At 36.3% G+C, this 14,859-nt stretch overlaps 1 protein-coding gene across 1 annotated transcript; it reads right to left on the bottom strand.

The window, feature by feature from the left end:
- Nucleotides 1–4,036: 4,036 nt before the first annotated feature.
- LOC102800850 (guanylate-binding protein 1-like) lies at nucleotides 4,037–14,811 on the bottom strand. The gene is made up of 12 exons (XM_078011064.2): nucleotides 14,769–14,811; nucleotides 8,326–8,394; nucleotides 7,433–7,705; nucleotides 7,132–7,339; nucleotides 6,845–7,019; nucleotides 5,965–6,235; nucleotides 5,552–5,847; nucleotides 5,105–5,371; nucleotides 4,817–4,942; nucleotides 4,662–4,721; nucleotides 4,292–4,523; nucleotides 4,037–4,144 (listed from the first exon to the last, which is right to left on the bottom strand). Exons 2-12 carry the CDS (start codon nucleotides 8,351–8,353, stop codon nucleotides 4,113–4,115), a joined length of 1,968 nt encoding a protein of 655 aa, XP_077867190.2. The 5' UTR covers nucleotides 8,354–8,394; nucleotides 14,769–14,811; the 3' UTR covers nucleotides 4,037–4,112.
- Between the last annotated feature and the right edge of the window lie 48 nt (nucleotides 14,812–14,859).

Here is a 14,859-nt window from a genome sequence, read left to right as displayed (position 1 = left end):
TCCAGAAGCAAGAACGCGTTGAGTGTTCGAGGATGAATTTGGAAATGTGCCAAGAAGATGAGTCAAAGTTTTTCCAAAGACTGATTACACAGGATGAAACTTGGATTCATCACTATGATCCAGAGACCAAAGCTCAGTCAATGCAGTGGAAGCACTTGGACTCACCACCTCCAAAGAAGGCAAGGGAGCAGCCCTCCGCTGGCAAGGTCATATTCACAGTCTTCTGGGACCAGGACGGAGTAGTGATGACATATTTCCTGGGAAAGGGTACCACAATTACAGGAGCCTATTGCGCTTCACTTTTGAAGAAATTAAGAGAAACTATCAAAATCAGCAAAAGTATCCTCCTCCTACAGGACAACGCCCTGGTTCACAACTCGCATGTCGCCAGATCAGAAGCGCGGGCGTGTGGCTATGAAATCCTCCACCATCCCCCTTACTCCTCTGACCTTGAAGCCTCTGACTTTCATCTCTTCCCAGCCATGAAGTTGTTTTTGAAAGGAAAGCGTTTCCCCGATGATGCAGCCTTGATTTCTGAAGTTACGACGTGATTGGAGGACCAACCTGGGGTGTTCTACAAAAGTGGTGTCCAGAGCTGCATCAAACGGTAGGAGAAATGCATAACTCTGGGTGTTTCCTATGTAGAGAAAGACTAATAATGGTGCCAAGTTTCATTAATCTCCTGCTATGGGAAATTGGTCAGGGGCAATACTTATTGAACGTCCCTCGTAGTGTTGATAAAAATAGTTTGCCTAACCGCATTCCTAAGTACACATCTCTTTAAGCCACCTTAGCTAGGATCATAAAATTCAATTAATTGGCCAGTCCTGCACAATAACATGTAGTACTTATTGTCATTTTGTGTAATTGATATAGAGAAGCAGATAAAACGTTCACCCCTTGCAATGGGGTGGTGTCGGTATGCCGGTAAGTCAAACGACTGCCGTGATTACCAAGACCACAACACTGCATAATATTGCGAACACCGTCACTGCATTTCTACATGGATATTTTTGGTTTCTTCATGTTGCTAAATATAGCATGATTTTTTTTGTGCGACCTGGTTTAGAAGAATGTTGGCCTACTATTCTTGGTTGCCATAGTCACTATGACAACAATTTTCTATTTGGTGACAAACACACTACACTGCTCCTGTCAATATCTTGGATTACTTCCTGTTACTAAAAATAGCCTGATTTATTTGTGACCTCCAGATTACTTGGTTGCCATAATCACCATGACAACAACTTGCTACTTGCTGCCACAACATTGTTCCTGTCAATATCTTAAGTTTTTTCCCAGTCACTAAATATAGAACTCACTACTATACAAGAAGCTGACATTAACTTTCCACACGAGAGGAGACATTAATTAGTTTATTTATAAACGAACATGTTCTTGAAAAAATTGTATTTATGAGAATATTTATTTTACGAAAATGAAGAAACATTGCAGTCCGCTAAAGAAACAAGTCATGCATGACACATTCCCAGTTAGTTATCAAATTTAAGATATATAATTTTGTTTATAGTAATATAGTTTGAACATAAACATGTCAGAGATATATTGTAGATTCAGAAGCTGATGCTTGATTATAATGATTTCATAACATTAAAATGTTGTACATTCAGTTATATTGTATCTGATCGTCATATGAGTTCTTGGCCATATTTAGAGATATTGCTGTGAAAAAACAATATGGCCACTGGTTGGCTATTTTAATATATTTATGACATGATGTATAATAAATGTATAAAAATTTAACATAATTAGTTAAAGAATGTCTGAGATATGGTTCTAGAACAGCATTCATTAAAATAGAGTGGTCGCCAGTCAACATCATAATGATGAGCATCAGGGAGCCATAATGTCTAATGTATGTATCAAGTTATATATATATATATATATATATATATATATATATATATATATATATATATATATACTATAATTTGAACATGATCAGTCAAAAAAAGGCAGAAATACGGTACTAGAACCGCATTCATTAACACAGAATGGCCGCCGGTCAGCCTTTTAAAATCAGATCTGAAAAACAAAATGATGTGCATCATGAAACAAATTCATGTGCATATGTATAATTTTATGAGGTTATTACGAGGATACCTCAAATTATGCACGAAGACAGTACACCAAGAGGTCGATACGACGGTGCAGTGTCTGAATGCATACTTTGAGGTATCCTCTTAATAATCTTATTATTATACATCTGTTCCTTTCAAGGATACATCATGGGAATGCCGAAATCCAAAGCGTTTAGAACAGATTTAGCAAACTTCTTTGTGTGGAGTCCGGTCAAACCCTTGTGGCAGCCATGTTTGTTTTTATTATTAGAGGACGCTTACACCCTTACTCATTTGCAATTCGCATTTCCTAATATGGTAGGATGAAAATACCCCGTAAAATACCGCAAAATTATGGCACGCTGTAACTTATGGCGTTACGTTGACAGATGTATAATAATATAAATTATGTATGTGTGAAGTTTGAGTGTAATCAGTCCAGGCATGTCAGACATAGGGTCAGACGCATGCACGGACGCACAGGGGTAAATCCATTAGTCCCTTTTTCAGACCGTGTTCGAATGAGGACTAATAAAATTCAACCCTATGACCTTCATACAAACTTCTCGAACTGTCGCCAACTTAGTTCATGTATCTCATTGTTAACTGGGTGTTTTATCTGAAGCGTTTTCTTCTACTATTTCCTCTTAAATTTATACACAAATACAATACAATACTGAAATACAATAAAATAATTTCACACTTTTACTTTCTTTTTGCACTCTCCTTTACAGCTGGAAAACCAATTGTGTCACGTGACCTATTTTGGTCACACGAGTCACGCGAGAAACTTCAAAATTGCCTTGCTAAGTGCTGTGAACTGGACGCAGTGCAGCGTGTGTTGTGATTCCTCTGACGATTATACAGAAGTCACTGTTTGAATCTGTCATAGCACACATGATTCTAGAAATATTTACACCAGAGGAGATGCAGGGTAGGTTTTATGGTTAGTTGAGAGTACAGTAACAGTGTCAAATGACTTATCAACAGAGTCTAAACACAGAAGTAAAAATAAATCAAATTAACAAATGCAAAGATTAAAATGCAACTGAAAAGGGTTTGAAAAATTATTGATTTTTAATTTACCAGAATCTCCAGGTAATTGAAGAACAGTACAAAAATTTGATGGAAAAATATCAAAAAATATTGATTTGTTAAGGAAACAATGCATTCGAAAAATAATGCTCTATACTGTCTGTGGGGGGGGGGAGTCATTTGGGATCATTTACGGAGGTCGTTATAGTAGCTGTCTCAAAGCAGTGTAATATTTGTGTAATGATTAAAAATCGCTAAACATAGAATACTATTATGGGTCCTCTCACGCATATTTTCTTTATGTGTAATCATCATTTGGTCTATTGCCTGAACGCATCTGCGTGTATTCGTGTAGTTATTAGAGCAGATATCTCGATACACTGACTTTCATATTCATTCGAGTTTTGGCGGATCTTCTGTGCTTGGCTACTTTTTGCCGGCTACAAATGGCATGTCTGTAAAGCCACTGCTATCCTTGCCACGTTTTATAGATTTTTACATTGATGTGTATTCATTAAAGCGGGGGAGTCGTCACCTGCGCATGCGTCAGATGGCCATAGCTTGTCTTTGTTTACAAACAAGCGTCTACCCATATGCCTTTACGTTTTTAGTGTGTGCTGGTATTGTCGCTTGGGACTCAATTCCCTTGCGTGCGCAGGTGACGACCCTCTCGTTTTAAGTTGTACGCTAGTCATGAGTTCGATTTTAGCTACTTTACCGTATTTTAAGACAAGGCACTGTTCATATATGCACAAAATTCATATCCAAAGAGTTCACATTTATATCCTAGTAACTGAAAATAAAATACATGTATATCACAATACGTGCGATTTACAAAGAATTGCCGAAGTCATGCATAGTTCTTAATTTGACATTATATCAATCTCATATTATACAGAATATTAATTACTATATTTAAGTATGTTTGTTGAAATACAGGAGAACAAATAAAACATTAAAATAAAATTTACTATATCATAGTTACTAGTAACCTTTTCATTTTTTCTTCAATTCTCTCGATAGATAATCTGAAAATTTAAATTGAAAAAAAAAAATGAACTTAGTAATATTGATTTTAGACGTGTTTAATATTCAGCTTATTATACATCAATGAATGTTTCAGTGACACAGATAAATCATGTTTGTAAACAGAATCACGACTGGGTACTGCTTACCAATATGTTTTTGGATTTTTTCTATTTTTTTAGCGGTCTGCCTTTCATAGGCAGCCCGACGCCTACGGAAATGTTCAAGGTTTTGTCGGTGTCGACGATTTCTCAACTCCTTCTCTTTTTCCATAAATTGTTTCTGACGACGAATATTCCTTTCTTGAGAAGATCTTACTTCTTTCATAATGTTTTCAATTCGTTTTTTTTCTGTTGCCAACAATTTTTCATGCATTTCAACCTAAAAAATAAAATACAATCCCAAGATTAAAGCCCCACAATGGGTTGAAGTGTTTTATATATAGACGACAAAAATGAAAGGCATGCACGTCCATTAATGATGAATGTTTCTCAGGTGATAATCCATCAATACACTTACCTGATTTGCATACATTCTCTCCATTTCAGCGAGTCTCTCTGTTTGTAACTTTCGTCTTTGCTGAAGATAAACACATATGACAGCTATATATACATATACGCCAAACAAAACCAGTGCAACGACATTAAATATAAATAGTTTATACGAAAAAATACCTTCTCTTCTATTGCACTAAGGTAACCTTTGTATTCCTTTTGTTTTTCTTTTGTGACTGATGGTGGTTGATAACCATGTAAAGATGATAACCAATCGTGATTGCTATAATGAAACTCCATTATACCCTGTTAAGAAAAATTAAAATAACACATAGACGATTTTGACTAGTATAGGTTTTTTGAAAAACATTTATATTTCTAATTTTAATGGAAGTATCACGGTATACTTATTCTTAGTAGTATTTCTACTAGTATTCAAATAATGTATGCTATAGCACATGGACTCACATCCATTAACTCAGTTTCCATTATTTCTCGTAACTTAGGTCCAGCGGCGTTGATTTCATAAAGTCTCGTAAACTCTTCTATGTGGTCATTCACACTATCGAATGATTGTATTTCTAGATATTTCAAAAGGGGTAGTTTATCATTCAAGATCTCTTCAGCTACTAGTTTGCAGACAGACTCTGATTTGGTGTTATTCTGTTCAATGTAGTGGTACATTAACCCACCACTTAGTATATTCCCAGAACTATCGTACACTGCAATACTATTCTGTAAAATACATGTGTAATGTTTAGTATGGATCATTCAATTAGCATGATAAGTGTTTCTCCAATCATACCAAGTCATCGACTAGTTTGAATTAGTCATTACTGAGACCAACTATTATTAACATCACAAATCAAAAACTGGATACATTACGTGAAATGAGAAGATATGGTTAAAACATACTCGGAATTGTTCATAGTACTCATCCACTAACTCTGCAAATGTGGAAGTAACACTTAAACTAAATGCGGATGTTGCTAGGTCCAACATATCACGATGCGTATCTTGAAGCTCAGTCTCACTGCACGGCATTACAGTCCTGGCAAAAGCATCCATTTGTATTTTGTAAACGTCAACAGCATTGTCTACGTCCTCCTTTAATTGGTTTTCAACAATGTGTTGCCAAGAAGAGATGATATGTGGAATTCCTCCAGGGCAGTCAAGTGCCTTTGTGTATTCCTCAATAAGATCTGAAAATTCTGGAAGTATAATAAAAGCACAGTAATAACACACTATACATTATTGTTATTCACATCATAATAATAAATACGAATGTAAATTGAATTATGATATTTGATTTAAGTAAATACACATACGTTTCCCTGAGATGTGTCCTTCTAAGGATAACTTAGGTCTTAACATAAGTCGTATTGTTGTAATAAATTCGTCTACGGCTTGATGGAACTTATCATTAATTAGTACAGTATTTTTCGGATCCTCGATATTTTCCAAGACATCAGGATTATCGGATGGGTAGGGGATTGAAAATGCATCAAATACCGGAAAGAAATTTAAAATCGCTTTGCCTATTTCAGCACGTCTTATACTAGCTCTTGTTGTGTGGTCAGTCGTTTGGCTTAACAGAACCTAAAATTATAGTGAAACAGAACAATTCAATCGTACCATACCAACAGTTTTAGTCATAGCTTGCGCATTAAAACAATTGTCAATGTACTTAATCTGCCAAGCCATTCAGATTTTATACATATGTATATTTACTGACGAACAAGTCCTGCTGTAAACTTTCTGGACATGCGCCTTCTACTGACTGTGGCAAATGTAATACAATAGTTCTTTTTGAAACGCTGTATATTACTGAATACAATTATCGCTTGTAATGTTAACTGTCAAGTCATATGTGATGAGGTGGTATTGGGAGACATAGGTATAAAGTATCTGATTTGTAATCTTTGGGCTGTAATAAGTGAATTATCCAAATTAACGTTTGTGTTTGACAAAGGAAACACATGCAAGTAATAAATCATGGTGTTGCATACTGGCGAGTCACTGATATAGTTTTTGTTCAGAGTGTATTTTGCCATTAATGAGATGCTAAAAGTTTGGGGCCAGGGTTTAACATTTGCTTATGGCTTGGTACATTGCATTGTACCTCTTAGCATAAGAACTACTTCATATCATCACAGAGCATTAATTACACATTTCTTTAATAAGTAGTAATTAAATAATAAATCTCACCTCATTTACGATATATTCTCTAATTGGAATCTCAATCTCTTCCCCATTACGCTGTACAGTTGGTAATAAAATCACATCACGTAATAGCCACATGAATGAAGGGAATATATTTTCTATTTCCAGTGCACTTGAACTGGAGTCACTAATTTGTCTTGATGCTATGTCAACGACACATCTAAAGTACAATCACGTAAATATAATTTGGATTACAATTAGACTGTATTGTATCTTGATAATGTTTAATATATTGTGACATTTAAATATTAAGCATTATGTATTCCACCCACCTAAGTTTGATTAAATCATCTGATTTAGCGATTCCTGTGCCATTGTAAATGACTAGTGATGATAAAAGTACAGTTAGGATAAGTATTGAATTGTCCATTTCTCCCATTGTTTCAATAGAGTCTTGACCTTCCGTGTCTAACAGTATTACCGCAACTTCAGTGCCATCTTCAAGTGTCCTGGTGAAAGGTTCACAATTCATCCAGATTCCTATCGTGTGTACAAGACATCAGTAAATAAGTTCATTTTTGTGTTGCGCGAGGATAACAAGACAAGAAACCAGTTACACTGACTAAAACTCACCTATAGTTTTTGCTTTCATTCTTGATGATATACCAAATATACACTCATCTTTTCGTGGCTCCTGTAACTGACTTATAATATAAGATTTGCCAGTTCGTCGATCACCAACTATGGATACCACACAAACAGGTTTTTCGATTGATCTAATAATCTGTAAAGCCTCTTCACAAACAACCATTTTAGATCTGACCTGAGGTGTGATCTCTTCCAGACATCCTTCTACACTATCCCATCTGTAGTTGTTGGGATAACATAGTGGAATGCATCGCTGATCTTAATGTATAGAAAAACAATAATTACAATACTTCCCATGGCGGACCACTTCAGGAATAATTTATCTTCCTCATATTACTTTTTTTCATTTCTATAGTTTAATCTTGGTGTATTTCTATTTTAATATATTACTTAATATATACTTTAAAGCGGGAGGGTCGTCGCCTGCGCACGCGTGGGAATTGAATCCTAAGCGACGATAACAACACACGCTAAAAACGCAAAGACGCATGGGTAGACGCTTGTTTGTAAACAATAACACGCTATGGCCAACTGATGCATGCGCAGGTGACGACTCCCCCGCTTTAATATATCAATTTGTCTCCATCAATTTAGGTCTTCGACCTTGTTGAAAAAGGAATTCAAAGGCCGTGAACATGAAGTATGTTATTAGAAGTAAAAATACACTGAATGGTGAAAAACGAAACATCATCTTTTCTAAACTACCCCTATTTAACAGAAACATTAATTGTTAACGATGTATTGGGGTCACATTGACAGATTAACAAACATACAGGAATAACGTCAGGAATGCATGATTACAATTGCGTAATTCCCAGATGTTTAAAAAGTGTTCTATTCGGCGAAAGTGTAAAAGTCACAGTTTTAAAAATACAAACCTCTCACTGGAATAAATGATGACGCCATATCTATTAATCGAATCTTCAACACACAATGTTAATAAGTATCTGTACAGAGACAATATAACAACATATTATTGTTTTATTAGACTAAATAGAGTAATCGTCATATACAGTATATACAGTATTAAATATACCTTTCTCACGTGCACCATTGTTGATTTGATGATGTTATATTTTATTATAAATCAGCTAATATTACATATTTGTAGTTAGTTAATCATTAAATAATTCATTTAAATTTAAAAAGCACAACTGGGTGTATTATTTTCGCACTCAAATTTGCTTAAATTATATATTTTATATATGGAACACTGACATGGTTGTTCATGTTAAGAAAATATCACAATGATTGCGTTTTGACTCACAGAGTATCTACATATTGTTTGGCTTACTGGGTTTTAGGTCAAATAAAACCGTTTTCTTCGGATTCTACTACATAAAAGGTATTATGAATTATATTTTGCAAATTTATGATTTAGGCCACACCGACTTAATTTTATGGATGACATCCACGCGCGCATTAGTTTTCGCCTGTTCTCAAAAAAAAAAAAAAAAAAAAAAAAATCTTCGACGACGAGTCTTCACAGATCGGTGTTCTGTCCGGAACTTGCCGACTCATATTGTCGCAAAGCGCCGGCTTGTCGTAAAACTCTTTTTGGACTATCTAAAAACCAATCTCCTTCCCAGCGGCCTTTGCGCTTTACGCAATAGTGCCTCTGCCACAGGCTGCCTTCAATTTTGTGGTCAATCACCTCACTACGCACGGCCATTTTCTTGTACCTGTTACATCTGAAAACGTACTACAAAAAGTGGAAAAAAAACGTATGTGACATCCGAACTATTAGTAATGTCAGACTTCAGTAAAAACGTAAATACGAACCATTTTATCGCGGACTACTAGTATGTTGTGCAAGGTAATGTTACTGTAGTGAAATGGCGCACGTGATACACTAAAACTTGGAAGAAAAAACGTTCTGTTGTCGTATATAGTTGGGAAAGAAACATTAAAGACTAATTTCACTGAAAAGAGTTTCCTAACATTTCCGTTCATCTTGTATTCTGGTGAATATTTCAATACTATTTCTAGCTAGAACGGGTTCGATTTTGCGTGTCTAACAGCAATAGAACACAAAGGTTCTAGTAAGTTTATAAAGTTAGCCATTTATTGTAGAAACTAATGCTTTGGCATGTAGAAAAGGATTGCACTTTTCTAGCGCAAGTCATGTATATTTTAATTTAATTAACAGAACATTTTATTCGGAGTCGGGGTGTGACGAAACGTCTTATTAAAGTGATTAAAGTAACCAAGTGACTTACGCATAACTTTGTTAACCGACAGGGTCTTGTAGTTCGAACATATTCGAATATGCAAATGAGTTCTATGCAAAGCTGCTTTGTGCAGTGGTGATAAGTAACGCGCATCGAACTGTGCGGAGTTCGTCTAAAAACGTGCCAATTTTGTCGTGAATGATCTTCTGCACATGCGTATTGCGTTGCCGGGATTACGTGAGCATAAAAGTTCAGATGAAAAACTGGGGGATTGTTGTAGACTGGTACGCAATTGACGTCGGCCAGGGAGATATGACGTTTACACACTATACGAGAGATTGGTTAAAGCTAACCCCTACTGTGTAGAGAGGAGCAAGCAAGGACATTTCTGTATCATTGCAATGTTTTGTTAGTTATTGTCATAAAGTAGTGATATGTACATTCCGCCTTGACTTGTACTGAAAATGGTGTTCATGTTGTACCTTGAATGCAGTGTTTTTGACTGAAGGTACTACTTCATCATGACTACATGTACTAGAGCTTGTCTGAAATGGTTATACCTGTGACAGTAATACAGTACGAGATGTGTATATCAACATGTGCCTCCTACAAATAAAGACTTCTTGTTGTTTTTTGATACATTGTGTTCTGTGGTTCAATTCGTAATAGCAGCTCCGTAGTCCTGTGATTTTATCAGCATTTTATTTTTGGCAGGTTTTTTTTCGCCCTCTCGCATTAGTTTTGGGGTCTCCAGAGGATGTCATCCATAAAATTAAATCAGTGTGGCCTTAGCTGTATGTTATCTTCAATTACAACTGGAACATCAAATCGATCATAGTTTTTTAGTTACCTGTAAATGAACCAATGTTAGTTGTATTACAGCAATTCCAGGCACTGATTTGACGCTTACTACAATAGGTTACACACTTTGTTTTCAAATTTACAGAAGTTGTTACAAATAATGAAGACAGCGTGTCTACGATTTGAAGCGCACCGGAAGAAAGCTCCGCCCATAAAAGTGGCGGTACATTAGTTTTGAATTACTCCTCCAATAAACGATCGAGGCTCTCAACTTAGTTTCGTACTTCAATTTGCGTTACATGTTATTTCAGTGAGAGGGGCGCATAAAGTGGTGGCACTGCAAAGAACGTTATTTTACAGAACTAGCCGACCAACTGATCATGACAGACTTATTGATCAAAGTACATTATTCCTACTATGGAAATATCCATATCACGCCGATTTATATAACTGAAAGATCCCTGCAACAAATGTCCTATGAAGACTTCATCCAGTATATCAATAATGAGATTGAATACATAAGTTGAATGGGTGTTATTCGATTATTAGTTCTCGACGAGATGAGATGAGAACCAAAAGATTGATGTGCCACCAAAGAATCGCTTTAAAAAGCTTATCACTGGCAACACACGACCACACGCCTGGGGAGGGTTGCCGCCGCACACAAGTAGTTTTTGTCGAATTTCCCGTCCGTAAATGCGCGGTCGCAATGTTTTATAATATTCGACATAGTCTATAACGTTGTCAGTTTTCTGGAAGGATACCTGCAGGATACTCTCGGTGGTAACAAACCGTTTGACAATATTATAATCTGTCTGCTTTGAAACACCATTTAGATCTCCAATCTCAGCAAATGACAGTCCATGAAAATACAAATCGACAACTCTTGTTCTCACTTCAACTGTTTTTTTTACTTCTTGCTTCTCCATCGTGGTTCTTAAACAACTTGGACAAATGCCGATTTGTAGACACGCAATCAACACGATGACCGACCAAAAGTGAATGAAAGACAGACGCGCCTCAAAGTCTAGGTGTACCTGACTTTGTAGCAAAAATAGAAAATATTGTGGGCAATATCTGTCAATCATTCCTCTGATTTGCAACCGATGTTTATATTTCTAGTTGCAACTTATGTAAATTTGAAACCAAGTGTGTAACCTATTGTAGTAAGTTATTGTAAGGTATGTTCGCTGGTCAGCAAGTTGACAAAAACACTAGTCCCCAAATTAATTTAGAAACGTAGCACAGGGCGACCGATGTGATATTTGGATAACTAAACTAATGCAATGAAGCGTCACACACCACAATGATTGGTGAAGAACAAGACTAATATGATATATGTCAAAGGTCACTAGCATTTATTCAACCTTGCATGCAAATGGCGAAAATGGATTCCTGTACAGGGTGATACTATGGGGCAACCTCAACATACACTTTAGTTTGCAATAATGCACAATAATAATTAACAACAGTCAACAGTAAACAAGAGTTCACTAAGTATCAGAATATAACAATTATAGACAACACGAGTTAACTACTATATGCAATGTCCACGATGTCCTAACAACAGGGCTGTGCTTCGGCGTTGCTAAGGTAATAATGTCACGACGCGTTGTTCAGCAATGCCAAAGTTCACGCGCGGTCACACACACAACGGTCAAGCACTCATAACAAAGTCAGGCATAGCCTCCGGCCTCTAGATCGACTGACCGACTAATGCACACACTGGTCGGCGAATATGGATGAATTGTATTTACTCACGTATTGTAGAGCACAATGTTGATGAAGGGTATATTAACTTAAATAAAGTCTCGACCATGCGTTCGTTGAAATCTTCATAAGTAGATTCACGGAGCGTAGATTGTTCATTCACTTTCTTTACGATAAGAGGTTCACACAGTAATGTCATTCATTGACGATATACACAATATACTAGTATATATAAGAGGAATACACGATATTTGACAACGTACACAGTGCGAGGCATTCACCGTGACGGTAACGTCACTCGTTGACGATAGTCGCACTAAAACTAAGAGGTACTTACGGTAATGTTACTCATCGATAATCTTCGTGATTAAGAGGTACTCACGGCAATGCCATTCATAGATGATTTCTGGGCGAATGCGAACTTCACATGTAAACAATGCCAGTTCAGCAATACTGCCACTTCCGGGTTCGCAGACAAGTAGTCTCACGGAAAATCGTCCGATCCAATTCGGAGTGATGCCGTCTCACATTTTAAATACCCACAACTTCAATTCAGCAACTTTCCAGTGATGAAAGTGCTCTTTTTAGTCAGCGACTTTCAGTTTCTACCACCGTGTCCCACTGTCAGTGAATTCTCCTCTCCCCTCTGGTTTTCTTTTTACCCCTTGTGTCAATCCGCGAGCGCGCGACCAGTTATCCCAAATTGACTAATAACTTGAATGAATCACGCGATAATAAGCAGAATAAACAGATTAATCAGAACAAATAATAGGTCACTCATCAATGTGACAAATAAACACTGGGTATGGTACAATACAATCAGAACTATTTTTTAAGCCGCATCACATGCGCTTCTTCATAACTAAGTGTAGAACTATTTCATAACGCAACAACTTGTACATGTATGTACCATAATAACTTTATTAGGCTGATCAGTCATAAAACAACGTATCCACTATGTTTCGCTAGCATAGAAATTACACATGGTTGCATTATCAACATCTAGCACTACTTCAGCGTCAAATCAGTGCCTGGAATTGCTGTAAATAAACACAAACCCCTATTCTTTACATCGCCTGAATCATTTAAAATTATCAGACATTATTTTATAACTAGGTATGCGACATAAACAATGCATCATAACCCTGTATACATGCTACGAGTCATATTTATATACTTGCATATTACGAATCTATACGCACGAGTTACGATGTACAAATATCACGTCTTTCATGGTACAGTGTGTATTTTATACACAGTAGGGTATGGTTTATTGTAAAAAAAATGACAACAAACGTAGTCCTTGCTAGACGGGGTAATGAAACGCCAATTGACTTACTAGTGAAAACACAAAGTATATTTTTGCTTTGTAAGAGGAATAGTATCATTTGCATAATAGAGTAGAACCAAAATTTTAAATCAACGCGATTGGCGGAAGGCGGAAGATACTATTTAAACTAGAGGAAATATAAGTGTCGGCAAACACATTTGTTTTGTTTACTATCGACTTCAGCATAGTTATAATCACCAGAACTGTATAATAAAAAAAACAATATTACAATATTGTCCGAATTTGTTAAGGTATTTCGCCACTACAAACGACTCTTTGTTAAATACCCGTGAGTAGTCGATGACTCCAGTGATAATATTACGACCCAGTGCATTGAAATCTGACAACAGAGTTGAAAGTTCATACAGCTTGAACGATTAGCCGGTTTGCTGATTGTTTGGCACTGGATCTTTATAAAACATTATGGTGCCTGGTATAGAACACAGACTCAAGGAAAGTGAAAACCGAATTCTGAGGGTCGGCACATCTATACAGCTGCACTGATGTCAGCACTACGAATATGTCACATTGAAAACTTGAAGAAGATTTATATGTGACTGCAAACAATGACTAAATTTAGGTCAACACTGCTCGACAAAAAGTTTGTAGATAGTTACTTAATGATTAACACAGTATGGTTTTAATGTTAGTACATCCAACTATAGTTCATATTGCCTCTTTATATAATACACATCGTCAATAATATATTGTTCAATACGGTCGCTACCAGTTTTAATGTAAGTTTTGTTTTGAAAGTATATAACAATTTGAAGGGCGCCGTCATCAAGATAGTTTTCACTATTTAATCTAATATGCACATCCGAGTCATATATTTCTACTTTTCATTCTAATATTGTGACTCATGTACGTACTTTCCAATATATTACGCATTTAAATGAATGACGTAGACTTTCTATACGTCATATGTAAACAATAACGCACATCTAAATATAGAAAATGTCGTACCCTAGAAATGACCCCCAATAAAGACAAGCGAAGACTCACGCGACTAGCCACACGGAGACAGAATAAATACCAATGTTCTCACACAGTTGTTGCAGTCCCAACTGTTCACCTAGAAAGTAGATGCTATGAAACTGCATATAACCGTTATTTTAATAATCGCTATCGTCATGGATACAATAAAGAACATAGTGCAGCATAGATAACATTGCCCTAGTGAATAACGTTTCATATAGATAAATAGAATGACAGACTACACATGTTACGTTATGTTACGGTCATTTTTAGACTTGTTGTATTGTGATATATTGTCTATAAAGTTCGGTAAAACCTATGTTTCACTTACCTGGAAATATAGGGCAGCCTCTACGCAGAAAGATTGCACAATTTATGCCGATCTGTCGTCACGTGAGGCTTGCGTGCGTGTTGAATTCCAA

The sequence above is a fragment of the Saccoglossus kowalevskii genome, chromosome 22 (genome assembly GCF_978046115.1).
Source record: "Saccoglossus kowalevskii chromosome 22, keSacKowa6.1, whole genome shotgun sequence".
In the NCBI taxonomy this organism is placed as follows: domain Eukaryota; kingdom Metazoa; phylum Hemichordata; class Enteropneusta; family Harrimaniidae; genus Saccoglossus; species Saccoglossus kowalevskii.
This window is presented reverse-complemented; position numbering and strand designations above follow the sequence as displayed.

Bases quoted from the DNA above. Each gene is read 5' to 3' on its own strand.
- LOC102800850 (XM_078011064.2), bottom strand. From the start codon at position 8,353: ATGGCGTCATCATTTATTCCAGTGAGAG. The intron at 7,706-8,325 runs GTTTGTATTTTT...CTATACATTAAG, and splicing joins ATCATTTATTCCAGTGAGAG to ATCAGCGATGCATTCCACTA. The intron at 4,145-4,291 runs GTAAGCAGTACC...TTAAATTTTCAG, and splicing joins AAAAATCCAAAAACATATTG to ATTATCTATCGAGAGAATTG.